At 47.2% G+C, this 15838-nt stretch overlaps 1 protein-coding gene across 5 annotated transcripts in view; it reads right to left on the reverse strand.

The window, feature by feature from the left end:
• The window catches only part of AUTS2 (activator of transcription and developmental regulator AUTS2), a 759649-nt gene extending 743811 nt beyond the window's left edge, over positions 1 to 15838 (reverse strand). For 3 of the 5 annotated variants that reach the window (XM_035343092.1, XM_035343091.1, XM_035343088.1), the window contains exon 1: positions 15303 to 15837. In XM_035343092.1, the coding sequence (XP_035198983.1) occupies positions 15303 to 15596 (294 nt within the window). In that variant the 5' untranslated portion in view covers positions 15597 to 15837. Of the gene's footprint in view, positions 1 to 15302 lie in introns of all 5 variants that reach the window. The other 2 variants (XM_035343089.1, XM_035343090.1) reach the window with 2 other exon arrangements.

The raw sequence follows: 15838 nt of genomic DNA on the forward strand, positions 1-15838 counted from the left end.
TGGAGTGGATTTTGATCTCGGTCACATCTGCATAGAGCCAAAGTAATGCCACGGCATTTCCTCATACTTTTATTGCAGCCAGACATTTGTTCAACCAAAATTTCTTTCTTGAGATAAATATTTGCTGAACTTAAAAACTAAAGCTATTTTTCCCCCCTAAAGTATTTTTTTTACCCTACATTGATTCCCAGTTGCCACCATTTCATACTGAATTCAACCTGCTGCCTGCAGCAGAGCTGTCTTTGGCCGGTGTCTGAACCAGAAGTTCTTTCCCCAAAAACATGCACTCACCTCCCTTGCTCACAGCACAGATCACAGAGCAGCAATGTTTGCCTCAAAGGTTTGAAAAGATCAGGAGTCACAGAAACACCAGAAAAAAAAAAAAAACATTCTTCAGACATCAAATATTCTGCCCCAATTGTCAACCTTATGCAAGATGCTGGCATTGCAACATTGTGTTTTTGACTGCCACTATATAAATTAATAAAATGACTGTCAGCACAAGGAATCTTGATATTGAACATGAAATCCCAAGTTAATCAGAACCACTCGCACACAGCAGTCATTTATGCCCTGCACTGGCTAGCAGGATCTGCTAGTACACGTTGAGCTGGAGCAAACATGCCAGCAGATCTGCACAGGAGGGAACCTCAGCTGCTTGTAGGTTACTGAGGCACTTGAAGGCATTTGTGGTGATGGGAAGGGAGGAAGACAGGCAAACAGATTGAAAGGGGCATGAAACTTAGAGAGAGCTCCTCGCCATTAATGGAAAAATAACTGCAGAGTGCTCTAACAGATTTCTCCTCTTTTGTATGCATAGGAATATTTATTTAATCAATGTTCTGTAACAAAACAGGCCTCTGGTGAGCTGTTGTGCAGAGCGAACTCTGTTCCAAGCGCAATGCTTCCCATCCTGCCACCTGTTTAGCTGGTGCTGGAGGCAGCAGCGTGCAGCAGGACAGGTGGCGCCTGCACAGCACAGAGCAGTGGCACCCCGTCCCCAAGCAAAGCCACACGCCAAAAAAACCCAAGCCATTCCCCCAGGCTGGCCCTCAAAACACATTCATTTTCTAAAAATGCACCATTGAGAGGCCTTGCATTAAGAGCATGTTTTTGGATATAGCTGATAGCATCCTGCTCCTGACTGCACCTAAACATACGCTCGTTCTAAGTCCACTGTGCTATGACTTTTAACCACATCTTCAAGTACTGTCTTAAGGAGGGATTGATTTAAGCATCTGCACACATATATTGTCCTTAACTAAAGCCTTGACTGCACCAGCTGCAGCTCCTGGGGAGCCTCTCCCCACACTAACTTTCTCCTCAGTTCATTTCTGTGCCCTTTGCTGCAAAAACACGGCACATGCAACACACAGACCTCAGCGTCAGCTTACACAAACCTTATCACAAAGCAGCTTCGCTCTTATATTTGTTATGCAAGGACTAAAAAACCCTGCATTTATTTATATTTTTATAGCCAGTTAGAAATAGAGATATCCCAGTTTCATGACATACTACACCAGCAGACCCTGGCATTAATGACAGGCCTAATTTGTTTATCACCGTCACAGCTGCCAGAGTTAGTAATACATCCTTAAACATTTCTCATAGCTAGAACAAGAGTTTCTTCCCTATTCTGCAATGGATTTAAGAAAATATATTACCATAAGCTAGCCTTGATATACACCGCAGCTGAGACAGATAGCATTAGAAGGGATTTAAATCTGAAACAAGCCATAACCAAGCAACACTAACTTTTACATCATTAATAATCATAACAGTATAAAGAAAAATTAAGCAATCAGAATTTAACTGGGTTACCCTTCACATCGGATTTGCTTAATGAAATGATTGTAATCGACAATTTTAAGGCAGAATTACCTTTAGTTTAAAAGGTGGCTGATGATTACACAGGTACCCTCAGTCACTTAAATATGCATTGTAGCCAGGCCACTGGTACATATATATATAAGCACTGGCATTTCGCATTTCAAGGCCTTACAGTTAAATTACACAGATATTTTATGTTCCTCACTTGCTACTTGAGCAACCTGCAATTGCTAATTAAGTAGCGGAGAAATCTCCAAAGAGAGAGAGCATTATAAAACCCATTTTGCAGACAGAAAAACTCAGCTGCAGCAAAATCAACACCCCAGCCCAAAGCAACACTTAAGCACGCGTCTGACTTCACGCTAAATAGCGGCTCACACACCAGCATTGTCCCCATAGACCTGCTGTGTTCTGTCAAGACACCCAAATGAAATCAAGACACCAGACACGGCACCTCCCCACGAGCATACACAGGGCTCCAAGCAAGGTCATGGAAGTGGGCTGTGGTTGTTACCCAGGGACAAGCCTGTACCTCCTAGGGAACAGCATTCTCGATTAAAGGCAGTGTTTGAAAGACAAGAGGAGTTGGAGGCATAGTTTGGGAGGGACCTGCACGAGCCAAACCCCATGGGGCAGCACAAGTGCAGCTCCCATGTTCCAGCTGGGCAGAGCACAAACCTGAGCAGGCAGCAAGTTTTTTTTTTTTTTTTTTTTTTTTTTTTTTTTTTTTTTTTTTTTTTGAGAGAAGAGACAAAACTGAAACAGAAGGGTCTTTGTTGCCTATTACCACTTCCACTCTCCAGCTCTCCCCTTGTGAGGGCGTAAAGGAGGAGCAGGAGCACCGTTCCAGCCCGGAAAAGGGCACTGCGGACCTCAAACCTGCACTGGCAAATCTACCCTTGGGACATGTGGGTAGAGATGCAGTAAAAGCTGAAGGTTTGCCCTGCGCTCTGAAATGTGGGGAGCTGTACAGCTTAAATGCATCCTTTGTACGCAAACATAATACAAACAAATGCTCAAAACATACTGAGTAGCAGTCCAGCACGGAGGACTGAAAAACCCCTAAGGTTTCAAAGCCAGCGCTGTGGTCCTTCTATAATGTGTGTTTTTCCACATTGCAGTTGGCATTGCCCTCCCTCCGAGACATTTTCCAAGGCCGGCCAGCCCAGACCGAGCCCAGCCATCCACATGGGACAGACGGACGGACAGCATGCAGCAACACAAGAAATGCCTCCTTCCCCCCACGCTCAGGGGGACACCGTGCCAGGTATTTCCAATAAACAAACAAACCCTTCCCTAACCTACAGCACACCCCGACAGAGCCGAGTGCAGCCGATCCGCATGAAAACGTGGTGACCCATACTCTAACGCTGTAATCTAATCCTTGAACTAAAGACAGTTTAATGCCTTTACAAATCCATATGTTTTCTAATACCACCATTGCTGTCAGCAGACTACAGGAGAGCCTCTTTGAAGATGGAAGTGAAATGACAAAGCACATCATTGTGAAGGCAATTATATGCTGCAGTAACCATTTTACAATAGCCCATATGGGCTGTATTTCAACAGTGCAATTTCCAAATCTGCCTTAGCAAACATATATCTCTGTCCCAAACCCAGGTAGATTTTGCAAAACAAAATAAGACCGCAGCCAGAACAAATCCAAAATATGGGTAACAGATGTAAAAATATGCCAACAAGGATACCAGAGCAATTTTTGTCAGAGTACCAAACAAAGAGAGCAGCCACAGCAGACCTCACGAGGCTATTCACAGCAAAGCTACCCATTCAAGAGACTTTGAGACCTGGTTTTATCAGAAATCTGATTATACACTTGCATGCTTTCCTATGCAGCTGCCCAATTCACTGCTGGGGTCATCGTTCCATCCACCTCCCCAGAGACTGCAGAGCAGGGTAACTTGAATCCCAGTTTAGAAGCTAAACTCAGACGTGAACCAAGGCTGTGCAGGCTCACTCCAAGTCACCTCTGACACCCCAGACTAGAGCCTATCTGAAGGGGGGAATAAATCAAAAACTAAAAAATGAGGTCATTACACTTCCTATAGCAGCAGCTCCAAGCGCCCGCTCCATCTGCGGAGCAAGCACCAACCCCTGTGCGGTACCCAGAGCCCAGCATCACTCCAAGCAGCCCTGGGGCCAAGTCCTTCGGAGGCACAGAGCTGCCAACAGCCTGCTCCAGCCACACGGCTCCCTGCTCTGCATGCAGGAGCTGGAGGCAGGGCTGACGAGCACCCTTCATGGGGCACAGTTACACAAAAGCAGCCGCTTAGTGGAAAAAGTTTTTCATCGATTGAAGCCCTGGATACCTGCTCCAGGATACCTCTGTGCCAGCAGCACTGTTTTCTAGGGGCACCAGGGTAAGCCACACACAGGACCAACAGCCAGGAGGTGGACCCACAACCCACAGAGCCCTGCAGGCTCCTACTCTGTCCTACACAGCCACCAGCAATACAGAGAGGCACAGGCACGAACATCTTTCTCGCAGAAGTGAAATAGTAATAAAAAACGCCTTAAGCTGCCTGTAACAGACAGAAATTGTAAAGGTGAAAATTTACAAGTTCATTGCCAACTCATTAGCAACAAACCACCCACATCGTATTTCTTATGTTTCAATGCCAAAAGCAGCAGGCAGAGGATATCCCACCGGTCATGCATGCATGGCACAGCGCAAAAAGGTACCAGGACACAGGGAATGCGTGGCTGGGCAGCCAGGTCCAGCAAGAGCCTGATCCAGTTCCTATTATTGTCAGCTCCTCAAAATGATCCAGGGAAGCTGGGCAAGAGCATTTCAAAGACTTTAATCCATGTGAAATATTACTTCCTGGAACCGGAAATTCAATCCCTAGCAATGAAAACAAAAAACACACTCATAAACGTACCTTTCAACCCAGCCAATACAGTCCTATTTAGGCTCTCTCTTTCAAAATAAAAAATTAAAAAAAATCCTTTACTCATTAATATAGAGGAAACTTGAAATGATTGCTGTAATTGCAGTTAAAAAATTAATCATGTTTAGAGATAAATGCAGATAAAAGCATGTTTTACTAATTATCTTTTGAAGCTTCTGTTCATGAAAGATTAAAGGTGGAAGAAAAGTTGTTGAAGCATTGAAGACAAAAATCCTACCATTTCAAACCACTTTGAAGCCTCGTACCTAGCACGATTGATCTTTAATGTCCAGATGTATTAAAAAAGGAGCCTTTAGAATTCAGAAAAAGTGTAACAAAACACTGGAGCTTTTATGCAGGCAGCTCCCTGAGAATGCCCACATCACGCAGTCACTGCTGCAGCAGCACAGACCCCAGCCCTGGCAGGGCAGCAGCCCCTGGGGACTGTGATGCCTCGCGAAGCCCACGGCCACATCTCCACTTCAGCGCCAACGGGGCAAAGAGCTTCAAGCCCCATTTCAAAGCCCAGCTGAGTTCTGGGCATCACTAAGCTCACAGAGGAGATGCCAGCAAACCCACAAAAGGTGAGGTCTTTCAAACAGCCATCTCAGGTACCGCCATCACCTGTTTAACAGAAGACCCAGTTTGGCAGCCATATGGGTTACACACAAGACGTGTGAGGACCCATTTCCATCCCTGGGGCTTTTCAAGGAATGCGGGTTATCTGGGTGCAAAATACTCAGAGGAAAACCCGGTACTTCCCTTCACCTGCCTGCAACCAACAAGACAGGTCGTTCCCTTCCTGCTCCATACCAACATTATTTTATATCAACATTTTGCCAACTCACTCTAAGAACTCCAAGAAAGTTGATTCAGAGACTAAATGTGTCAATTGTGGGCTTAAATTCAGCACACAGGTGTTCACAGCTCCACTGGCAAATACTAGGTTTCTGCAAATTGAAACAAGTTGAAAAAATACTGTTATATCAAATTGCTAAGATACTTTACAGCCATTTCATAGACTCACTTATGATTCACATCAGATTTGAATTGTTCCAATATATCTGAAATATATACATTTTAGAGGCATTTCTTACTGGCAACCTCAATCACCTGCAGTACGAGGACCAACATCTGTTGCTACAGCACAATTTTCAAAAGCATTTACCTGAGCTCAAACACTAAGTCAACATGAAGGACTCTTTACTCCTCTTGAGTTGAGAGAGAGTTAGGACAGATCTGAAACAGCCCACCTGACGCCTCTTTCCTCAGAGAGGGCTCCCATTTAAAGAACACTTTTCCACATCTATCACCCAAGCTGTATTTCTTGCTCCTTTCCCCACCTCACCAAATCTTTTCACCCCTCCAATCACAAAGCACCAGTGACACCAAATTAAGGACTTCTGCTGTTGCTACAAACCTGAACGGGGCTAGGTAAGAGATTAAATAGTTGGGTTTTTCATAACCACACATCCAAGGAAATGTGCCAATGTCTTTTTATTTGCATATCTGGCAGACTGCCCCAGACAACTAATACATAAGTGACAGCATACAGGTGTATTAGTTTAGAGTTTGCCTTTAATCTAGAGGTGTCAATTTGCTTCTGTTTTAATTACATCCATCTTGATATGTTATTACAACCTCATGAAACTTCTTCATTATGTGAATGGCTATAAATACATACACATGACAAACAGTTGTTATAAATTTTCTGGTTCAGCAGTGGAAGCACAATATCATAGCCCACACATCACGTACATTTAAAGTTTCAGTGCTTCCTTGCCTCCCGCCTTCTCCCCTCCCCTTTCCCTTCCTTCTATTTTCTTTTATCCAAGACCAAGATTTAATTTTTATTTACTTCTTATTTAATGGATGCACTAGAATTCCCTCGCTGGTAGCCGCATTCTGATACAAACGCTATCAGCTTACAGAGCCCTTCCAGCATGTGTGTGTCCTTCTGGGCTGCCTCTCTGCAAGAATGTCTGTTTGTCATTAGGCAAATATAAGGAGATTGCACTGAGGTCTTATAAACATGCAAAGATCCACTTTTGTAGTTACATAATTCACTGAGTTTTTCAACACACATTCTGAGGTTGAAAACTTGGCAAATCCATTCACCAGATGTATCTTTCTGATCCCAGAACTCATTAAAATTTACTTTTTTTTTTGAAAGTCCAGCCGACTCAGCTGTTGAGCCACATTAATTACATTTTTATTATTTTTTTCCATAGTTAAAGTGACTAATGCTGGAAGAGTCACCACCTATAAGCACAATAGCCAGCCAGTAAAAATTACTAGAACTTTTAATCGTTTAGTAATATCCAAATCACATAAAATAAAGAAAGGCAATTTGGTCCCCTCAGAACAGACGGTTTTGATTTTCAGTATTTATTTTGTGTTTTTTTTTAAGGGAAGAAAAGAAAGGAGAAAAGACAATTTCACACCAAAAGATTCCATTCAAAGGTCAAAGTGCCCTTGATGTGCATTAAAACCCACAATGCTAACAGTTGCAACATAAATTGTCCCCACCAGCAGCACTTCTTCCTCTGCCTTCTTACCACAGGGCGTCCTCTGAGGTCAAAGCTACTTTCTCCGCCCCAGCCCGTCTCCAATGGGTTTTGTGCTGTGCCTGGCCATTCAGCACATCTGGCCAGCTTTGGAGCACACTGGAGAGAGCGTGTTACCCAGCTCCTGCCACAGCAGCACGTCCCAGCTCCCGCCCATGTTCTGGGGAAGCTGGGGACCAGACACCAGCACCTGAAAGACCCCTGAAGGATGCTCCCAGAACCCTCCAGAGGCACGTCACCAAGCACTGGGACACGCAGGACCCCCATTTTATAATCAAAGAGCTGGTTTATCTTGCTGCCTCTCCTTCACTCCCACCGTACCCGTGAGAAGAAGCATCACGGAAGCCAATTCTCACATTGAAAGGTCTGCCCATGACAAGAGCAACCTGTGTGTGGTCACAGAAAGATTGGCACTAACCACTTGTCTCCTCGGTTCCGTTTCATGGACAAAGAACTGAAAAGCGTCTTTCATGTGCTGGGAGGGTGAGTTAACAGCAGCAGTAGGGCACTTCAGAGCAATCTGTAAACCTGTTACCAGCCATTCTCTTAAAAAAAATCATCCCTCATAGCTCGTTATGGAGCAAGACTTCTCACAGACCTTCATGAATTCAGTTCTTGGTCTGACCACTGTATGATTCCATGGGAGCGCAAAACACATTTGAGAGAGAGACATACCTCCTCTACACCTACTGTGCCACACAAGGAGAGCCCCTCCAGAACTTCAGCCACCTTACAGCTAATCTAATCCCAAATCTCCCGGTGCCTACCTCTATTTCCCTCTCCGAATGCAGTGCACCCTGTCCTCCTGCAGCACCCCCACACCTGCCCCAGATGGCTCGGTTCAGAGGATGCCCAGCACAGCACACACCTCGAAGGCTGGAGAAGTCTGCTCATTGTCATGAGCTCATCCAGCAAAGGACAAGCCTGAACCTGTGGATGCAGAAGACTGATTGGTGATGTTTTTATTTCCAAACCTATAATTCCCCCTTTGCTACCGAACAAAAGCACAGAAAGATGCAATTTATAAGAAGCACTGGTTTTAGAGGAGAAGCATCTTCCACTCCAGAAAGCTGGCAAACGTGCACAACAGATTAATGGGCAATCATTTCTTCAGAGAACACTAAGCTGATCTCCAGCATAGCTGTGCAGTAACTATTCCCACTTGGACTTGGGATATCAATCACATCAGTGCACCAAGTGCCATTACAGAGCCTGAAGTTCAGACAGCCGGGCACTTGGACACAGCAGATATTAAAACCTCAGCACACCTACTGCATCTTCATCTCGGGAGATTTGAAAACCAGGAGGACCAAGCAGCACACCGAACAAAACCCCAGTAAATCCACACTGTGAATGTCAAGCAACGTGATCAAATTACACCTGACAGGCAAAAAGCCGCAAGGAGAAAAATACGTGCGGTGCTGAGAAATATCCACTTCTGCAGACTTTCACGCCACCACTCCTGCAGACAGGAAGGCAGAACCAAAGCTCCTCCTCACGCTTACCAGACTAAAGATTTACCCTTTTGGTTAAAGCCTTCCCTCTCCACCACACAAGTGTGTGAACTTCAGCAGCAGTGTTGCCAAGATACAAGGAGAAAAATCTCGAGATATTAAGGTAACACGCTATTTAAAGGCAAACAGTACAGCAGAGCTGAGCTGGGGATCTGACAAATTGCCACTGCAAGTTCTGCTGTTACACCAAAACAAATCCCCACCTGCATTAGCCATTTCTCTTTACTTACAAAGTAGATTTTCATAATATCCATTTCACAACAAAGGAATTTAGAGGACTGTGATGTTCTGAAGTGGTCTTCACCATGGCTTGGCACCACGTCAAAACAGCAAACCAACTACACAAGAAATGCATGCAGCTGGGAATCTGTGGCACACATCAAGCCAAACCCCGACAAGAACACAGATACTGATCTGATAAATCATAAGGATGGTGTACACAAACACAGAGAAACAGTGCAAGCAGTTTCCCTCACAGAACCGACCTCAGCAGAGGGCTGCAGTTTGAGTAAAGGAAAACTCAGAGTTAAACATCGCCACATTTCAGCCCACAACCTCCTAACTCCATTACTCTTTTATTAATTGCATTTGAGACTTCACTAAACTTGAGCTTGGGCTATTTTAAAAACCTATCTGACTCAACTTATTGTTGCTCAGAACAAAGATTAAACTTCTAATTTAGCTGCAGATAATTACAAGGCTGCAGGTCAGACCCCCGGTGTAATACGGAAGGGTCTTCCACTCAAACTGCCAGAAACATTAAAAAAAAAAAAAAAAAAACACTAACAGATGGGGAGAAAGGGGGGCATTTCATTGAGCGAGGAATCCTGCCTCTCTCTCAGCTGAAAAGTTACCAGGTTTAACAACTTCTAGGCAGGGGCTGAGCGTTCCCCAGCAGTGTGGGCAAGGCTCCCACCAAGGCACAGAACAGACCTCACCTGCAGCTCCCAGGAACATCTCCCTCCAGCTCTGTGTTCCCATCCAGTCCCTGATATTTCTCCATTGATCTCAGTGTTGTAACTCAATCTTTCAATTACTCAGCCCCTTGATGTCTTTCTGCTGATTTTTTGGCCTTTCCCTAGTGATCATTTTCCTTCCAAGTTCCTGATCCTTTACCCTTATTTTATAAATCTATTTCTTTACACTCCCTCACCCCAGCAGAGGCCCCAGATATTTAATGAGAAAGGGCTTACTTTCTCACCCAAACAGCAGAAGAAAAAAAAAAAAAAAAAAAAAGATGCCAAGATAAAAAAGGATAAGGGTGTCTTTTGTCCTATTGATATGTGGTATAATTCCCATTAATGCTGAGCTTAAAGAGCGGGGCCAGTGGAGACTACTTGAATCACATCTATCTAAAGAACTTGTCCTTATAGTTTAAACTCTTCCTTCTTTAACTCAAGGCCATTGTGCCTCCTACTACCACCCATGGGAAAGGCAAAAATCCCCACCTTCATTACATTGTTACCTTCAGGAGTTTAAAAGAGTATTTATGCAAGGATCACAATCCTCGGCCATTATGTGCAGGAAGAGATGATAACAGCTCTTCAACAGCTACATGAATCGGGGGGAGCTGGGGGTGCCCAGCCTCATAGAAAAGTAACAGGCTTTTATTCACATGTCCAAATTATAGTAACATAGGTTTCAAAAATTACCCGAGAGGTTCCTTTTGTGGAACACGCATCCTGCTGCTCGCAGCCCCGGTTTCAGTTTTGGTTGCTGTTTTTTCATCACTGGTCGCAGAGGGTTTTCATCGAGAGATTCAGTTGCTTTGTCAAGGTTATCTCAAAATATGATCTCAGGTCAATTTACTGTTTCCTCTAAACATAATGAAAATAATAAGCACATCGCTTCATATGATATCCCAGCGTCACACAAAACCTAATGCCACTTGTCATCCGCAGATACCTTCATTTAGTTACTACCTTCTTTTCCTCTGCTGGTCTAAATCTGAAGACACGTGTGTGCAAACAGACTAGGACAAACACCGAAGAACCTAAGCAGTCAATAAATACAAGAAGGACTACTAAGATTTGCTGACAGCACTGAACAAACACCTGATGTTATGATGCTGCTGCAGTAAGGCACGAAGATCAAATTCCTTTTGAGATATGAAAGGATAGAGACAAAGCAGAACAAACTGTGTCAGAATCTCAGAGAATTTAAGTAAAGGCTAATCAAGCCACCTAAAAGGCTGGTGTGAAGAGAATGATTCAGGGAGAAACCCCACTGCCATCCAGTTGTTCTGGTGTCCAAGCCAAAGCTCCTACTGTCGCACAACCCATCTGTTCAGTGTTTTCGGTGGGCCATGCATGGTGATGGGCACCACACGATGGTCATTAAAGCAAATTCCTGCCTTCAGACGCACACACAGGGTTACACTGTGTGTACACAGCACATAGACACACTGTTTAGACCACAGCATCTTCAAAACCTCGTATTATTTCCACATTTTGTTTGTGTAACAGCACTGTTTCTATTTAAAAGCCACTATCAGCTGTTAAGTTTTACTCCATTTAGTCTTGCATTATTTTGTGCCCTCAATAGGTAGAACTGCCATAACTAACATCTGCCTAAATCACACAAACTCCGTGGAACAATTGCTTAAAAACTATTTACACTGGGTGGATGGAATCATCTGACACAGAATTTGAAACTCATTAAGCAGCTCCTTGACAAATATTTGTCAGCATTTCTCATTTGTAATTAATTACATTGGGCTTTACCTGACGATAATTTAGCATGGTCTCAAAACAGACTGATGTCTGCATGCTGAACAGAAATTAGCTCAGCAAACGTGGTGAGGAACTGTGCTGGTTTTATGGAACAAGAATCGCCATTTAAATGCAAGCTCACCCCTCCACATGCCATTTCTATCTGTGCTTTATAAATAAATATCTCTGTCCCATTTCAAGCTTGTCAGATGAACTGCCCGAGCTGAAGCTAAACAAACATCCGCAGAAAAAACTCATTACCTTACCCAGGGTTCAGAAAACCCGAAACCAACTGCTTGCTCCATAGGGATGGTCAGAGCTGACTCAGGAAACACAGAGTACTTCCCGGGCTTTAAGCTATCTTAACATTCAGGTCAGATTTCATTTCTCATCACAGCAAACCACCTTCCCCACCGCACGCCAACAGCCCTGCCTCATCACCCTCCTGCCCAACGTGCTGGCGGGAGGAAGGAGACAGAAACCTCCCCAGCACATCACACAGAAAGTCACCCCAACAGATTCATTTATCACCTCCTGAAGAAACACTCTTTCCCTGTCAAACCAGCATCAACAATGCCCACCTGGATTTGGAGGACCTCATGCTGTTATTGTTGGAAACAAACACACCAGCGGCACAGGCTACAGCAAGAGGTCAGCTTGACAAGGCACGGAGCACAGACACCGGACGCCTGCATCTCCTCTTCCACGCCAAAAGATCTTGGGAGGCCAGAAAGCTGAGGGGTGAGTAAGGGCTGTGGAGCAATGTGCAGAGCCTGCTGCACATAGTCCCAGCACGCCACCCGCGGTAGGACGTGGTGCCGAGATCAAGCTGCAGGACTACACCGCCGTGCTTGACCTGGGGGCTGCTGAAGGTCGGAGCTCCCTGTGGGGCACAGGCCTTCAGAGCACCTCATTACCGCAGAGCCTTATCAGACCAGGCAAGGAGCAGTCTAGGCACACTTGCAGCAACACCAGATTTGCTCAACTGTTGCTCCAAAATAACAACAACCAAAAAAAAAAAAGGTCATCAATGAAAACATGCTGACTTTGCCCACTTCCCTCTTTCCCTGCTATTCCCCATGCAAACAGAAAGGAGATCAAGGTACAGGCTGTCATAAACCCCGTGACAGATAACTAGAAGCAGACGGCCTCTCTTTCTACACCAAACAATTTACACTGCAGAAGCAGAGGAGGCTACTGATACCTGGACAGAAAAAGCAGCTCTGAGAGTGGGAGCTGGTTAAAGAGATAATTGTGCTTCAAGGGATGGGAACTTTTATCAACATGCCTGTAATTGGTGTTAACAGACACAGAGGACTCCTGTTGGAACTACAACGGCCATCAGGTGCATCTTCTCGTGCATCACCTGTGTCCCCTTATGATCCACAAGCCTCACACAACCTGGCATTTTGCACAGTTGAGGTTTCTCAGTCACCCCAACACAAGGCATTTAGAAAAGGTCAAACAAAACAAAGCTACATGGAAATCCTTGCTCTTGTTCACAGCTTTATTCACAGCACCCACAAAAAGATCCTGGGGCAACAGCCAGCTCCCACCCAGCTCCCACACCTACTGCCACAGAGGTGGGCTCATGAGCAGAGAGCTCAGCCTCGTCCCTCCGCATCCCTCCTGTGCCAGCCAAGCCACCTGCTGCCCATCCTGGAGCACGGGTTTAGATCTTCCCGTGGTGTGAAGTTCTACACGTTGGTCCTCACTGCTTTCACCAACAAGCAGACAAAACACACCCTCTGTCTCACACTCTTGGCTATGCCAAGCCTGAGAAGAGGCTGAAGTTCAAGCACAGAGCCCGGTACGGCAATCCTGTCATGCTGGGCACAAAAACCTTCTGCAACATGGGGAGAAACCTGCACAGCTCCAACGAGCCCGAGGCAGATCCAAAACATGAGGTGTGTAAACACCAGGGCACCTCTCCACGGCACCCAGGGCTTCTCAGCTCCGGTATGAGTTGAGACAAGAACCTGAACATCTCCCCTGGGCTGAGACATCTCATGACCTCCTTGCCAGTGCTGAAATTGCAATGAAAACCTGCGGCTGCTACGAGCAACGCACACGGTAATTCCTGCAACATTGGGCTTGTGCCTGAGACACCTTCATCTCCCTCTGATCCTCGGAAACAACTTTCTCAACATATACACCGAGCTGCAGGGAAAAGCACCTAACAATGATTTTGTGACATTATTTCTCAACGCAGCATGAAATCGTTAGGTCAAAATGTGCCACCTATCACATGAACATTAAAAGTATGTCAAGTCCCAGTGTGCGAGCTATTGTTTTATCTGAATGTGATATTAGCTGGCAGAACTGGGTAACGTTTCAGCGCTCCTTTTTAGCGATACAGGATTACGACAGGATGCAAGTAGTAGCCATTCTTGGCTTTGCAACGAGGAAAAAAAGCACAGCAATTATTTTCATTTCAAGTGGGAAATAAATAAAAAAAATGAGGAGTGAAACACAATAAAGAGATTTTTTTCCAAAACACCCTACAAGTTCTGAACATAAAACTCGCTCTTCAATTCCCCTCCAGGAAGGGCTACGGCCAAATTCTTGAGTCCATATTTCCACAAAACCCCTAACACCAGGAACTAGGGCTTTGTTTGAGGAAGAAGAGAATTCTGTCCAAATCCTCAGCTTGCAAATCCCACTCTTGCTGACAAAGACATGTCCACGCTCCTCTCCTCTCCTCATGTAGGACACTCGTGGACGGGCTCACCAGGTGAGAGGGGTGGTAGAGGGGAGCCTGGCCATCCCCCAGCGCTGGTTCACCATCACCCACACCAGCCTCTCGCCAGCCACGCGGAGGCTCTCGGGGGGAGCAGATTCTCCCTTGGCTTACACCAGGAGGAGATTTCTCCCAGACATGAGTCTGGACTGGTGCAGGTGTAACCAAGGACAAAATTTGGCTCCAAAGGGTGGAAAAAAAAAAATCAAAAAACAACAAAGAAAAAAAACCAACACCAGAAAACGCCACTACGTATTCCTGGCTAAATATTTAAACAGCTTAAGAGCTACACAGATTTTTTTGTTAAACAATCAGCTTCATCTTCGCATTTATTTTGACAGTTCATAATTGTTACAGTTGTGATTCCAGTGCATGTAAACCCAAATAAATCTGCCTTTCACCACGCAAACTTCTCCCGAGCAGAAGTTAGGAACAACAAAGCCCTGCAGAGGAGCGGGGCCAGGGCTCCCCCGGCATCTACCCCCCCCCAGCTCCCGGGGGGGTGACAGCGGCCGGGGGGGGGGGGGGCGGCCCGGGGCTCCCCCTCGGGAGAGGAGGCGCCGCCCCCCTTTTATTCTGGGGACAGGCAGACACAGACAGACAGACACACCGCTCCCCCGGGGGAGGCCGCGCCGCCCACCCGTGACAAGGGGGGGATGGAAGAAAAGCCGTGGGGAGCTCGGCCCCGGGACACCGGGCGAGAAAAGTTTGCTCCGGGGGAGGGCAGCGGCCGCGGGGGGAACATGAGGGGGGGGACACAACGGGGTGTGGGGGACACAACCGGCCGGGGGGGACACAACAGGGCGGGGGGGGGTCCCGCTGCCGGCCCCGGTCCCCGTGGAGCCCCCCCGTCGCCGCGCTGCAGGTGTCCCCGGGCCGGGGCCGGGGCCGGTCCGAAGGGGCGGCGGGGTCGCCCCCGGCCCCAAAGGGGGGGGGGTCGCAGGGGCTGGGGGCGGCCGGCAGCGGGCGGGGGCCCCCCCGCGGCCGCCCCCGCACACAATGAGGCGCACACAAAGCACCGCCGCTCCTACCTCCAGCGCCTCCAAAGTGACGAAGCTGGCCATCGCGAAGCCGTCGATAATGTCCTCTTCGGCCGAGGAGGACTCCCGCCGCTTCCTGCGGGGGGGCCGCGGCCGGGACGGCGCCGGGGGCCCATTGTCTTCCTTCTCGGAGCCCGAGGACGAGAGCGCCGCGGCGGCCCCGGGGCCGGCGGCCCCGCCGGAGGCAGCGCCCCGCCGGCCGCCCTTGGCTCGCCGCTCCCGGTCGCGCTGGGAGCGCGATCGCCGCTTCTTCCGCAGCCCGTTGCATCGCGCCGGGCCGTCCATGGCTCTGGCCGGCTCTCCCGCTGGCTCTCGGCCCCCCCCGCCCCACCGCCGCCGCGGATCCGGCTCCCCCGGCGGAATAACGGGGGAGGGAGGGAGGGAGGGAGGGAGAGAGGGAAGGAGAAAGGGAGGGAGGGGAGGACGGGCAGGGGGTGGGGGGGGATGAAAGAATCCGAGCGCGGTTCCACCGCCACCAGCAGCGAGCACCAAATGTAAGAGATTCCTATAAGCGAGCCAAGGAAAGT

Source organism: Oxyura jamaicensis, chromosome 19, assembly GCF_011077185.1.
Source record: "Oxyura jamaicensis isolate SHBP4307 breed ruddy duck chromosome 19, BPBGC_Ojam_1.0, whole genome shotgun sequence".
Lineage (NCBI taxonomy): Eukaryota > Metazoa > Chordata > Aves > Anseriformes > Anatidae > Oxyura > Oxyura jamaicensis.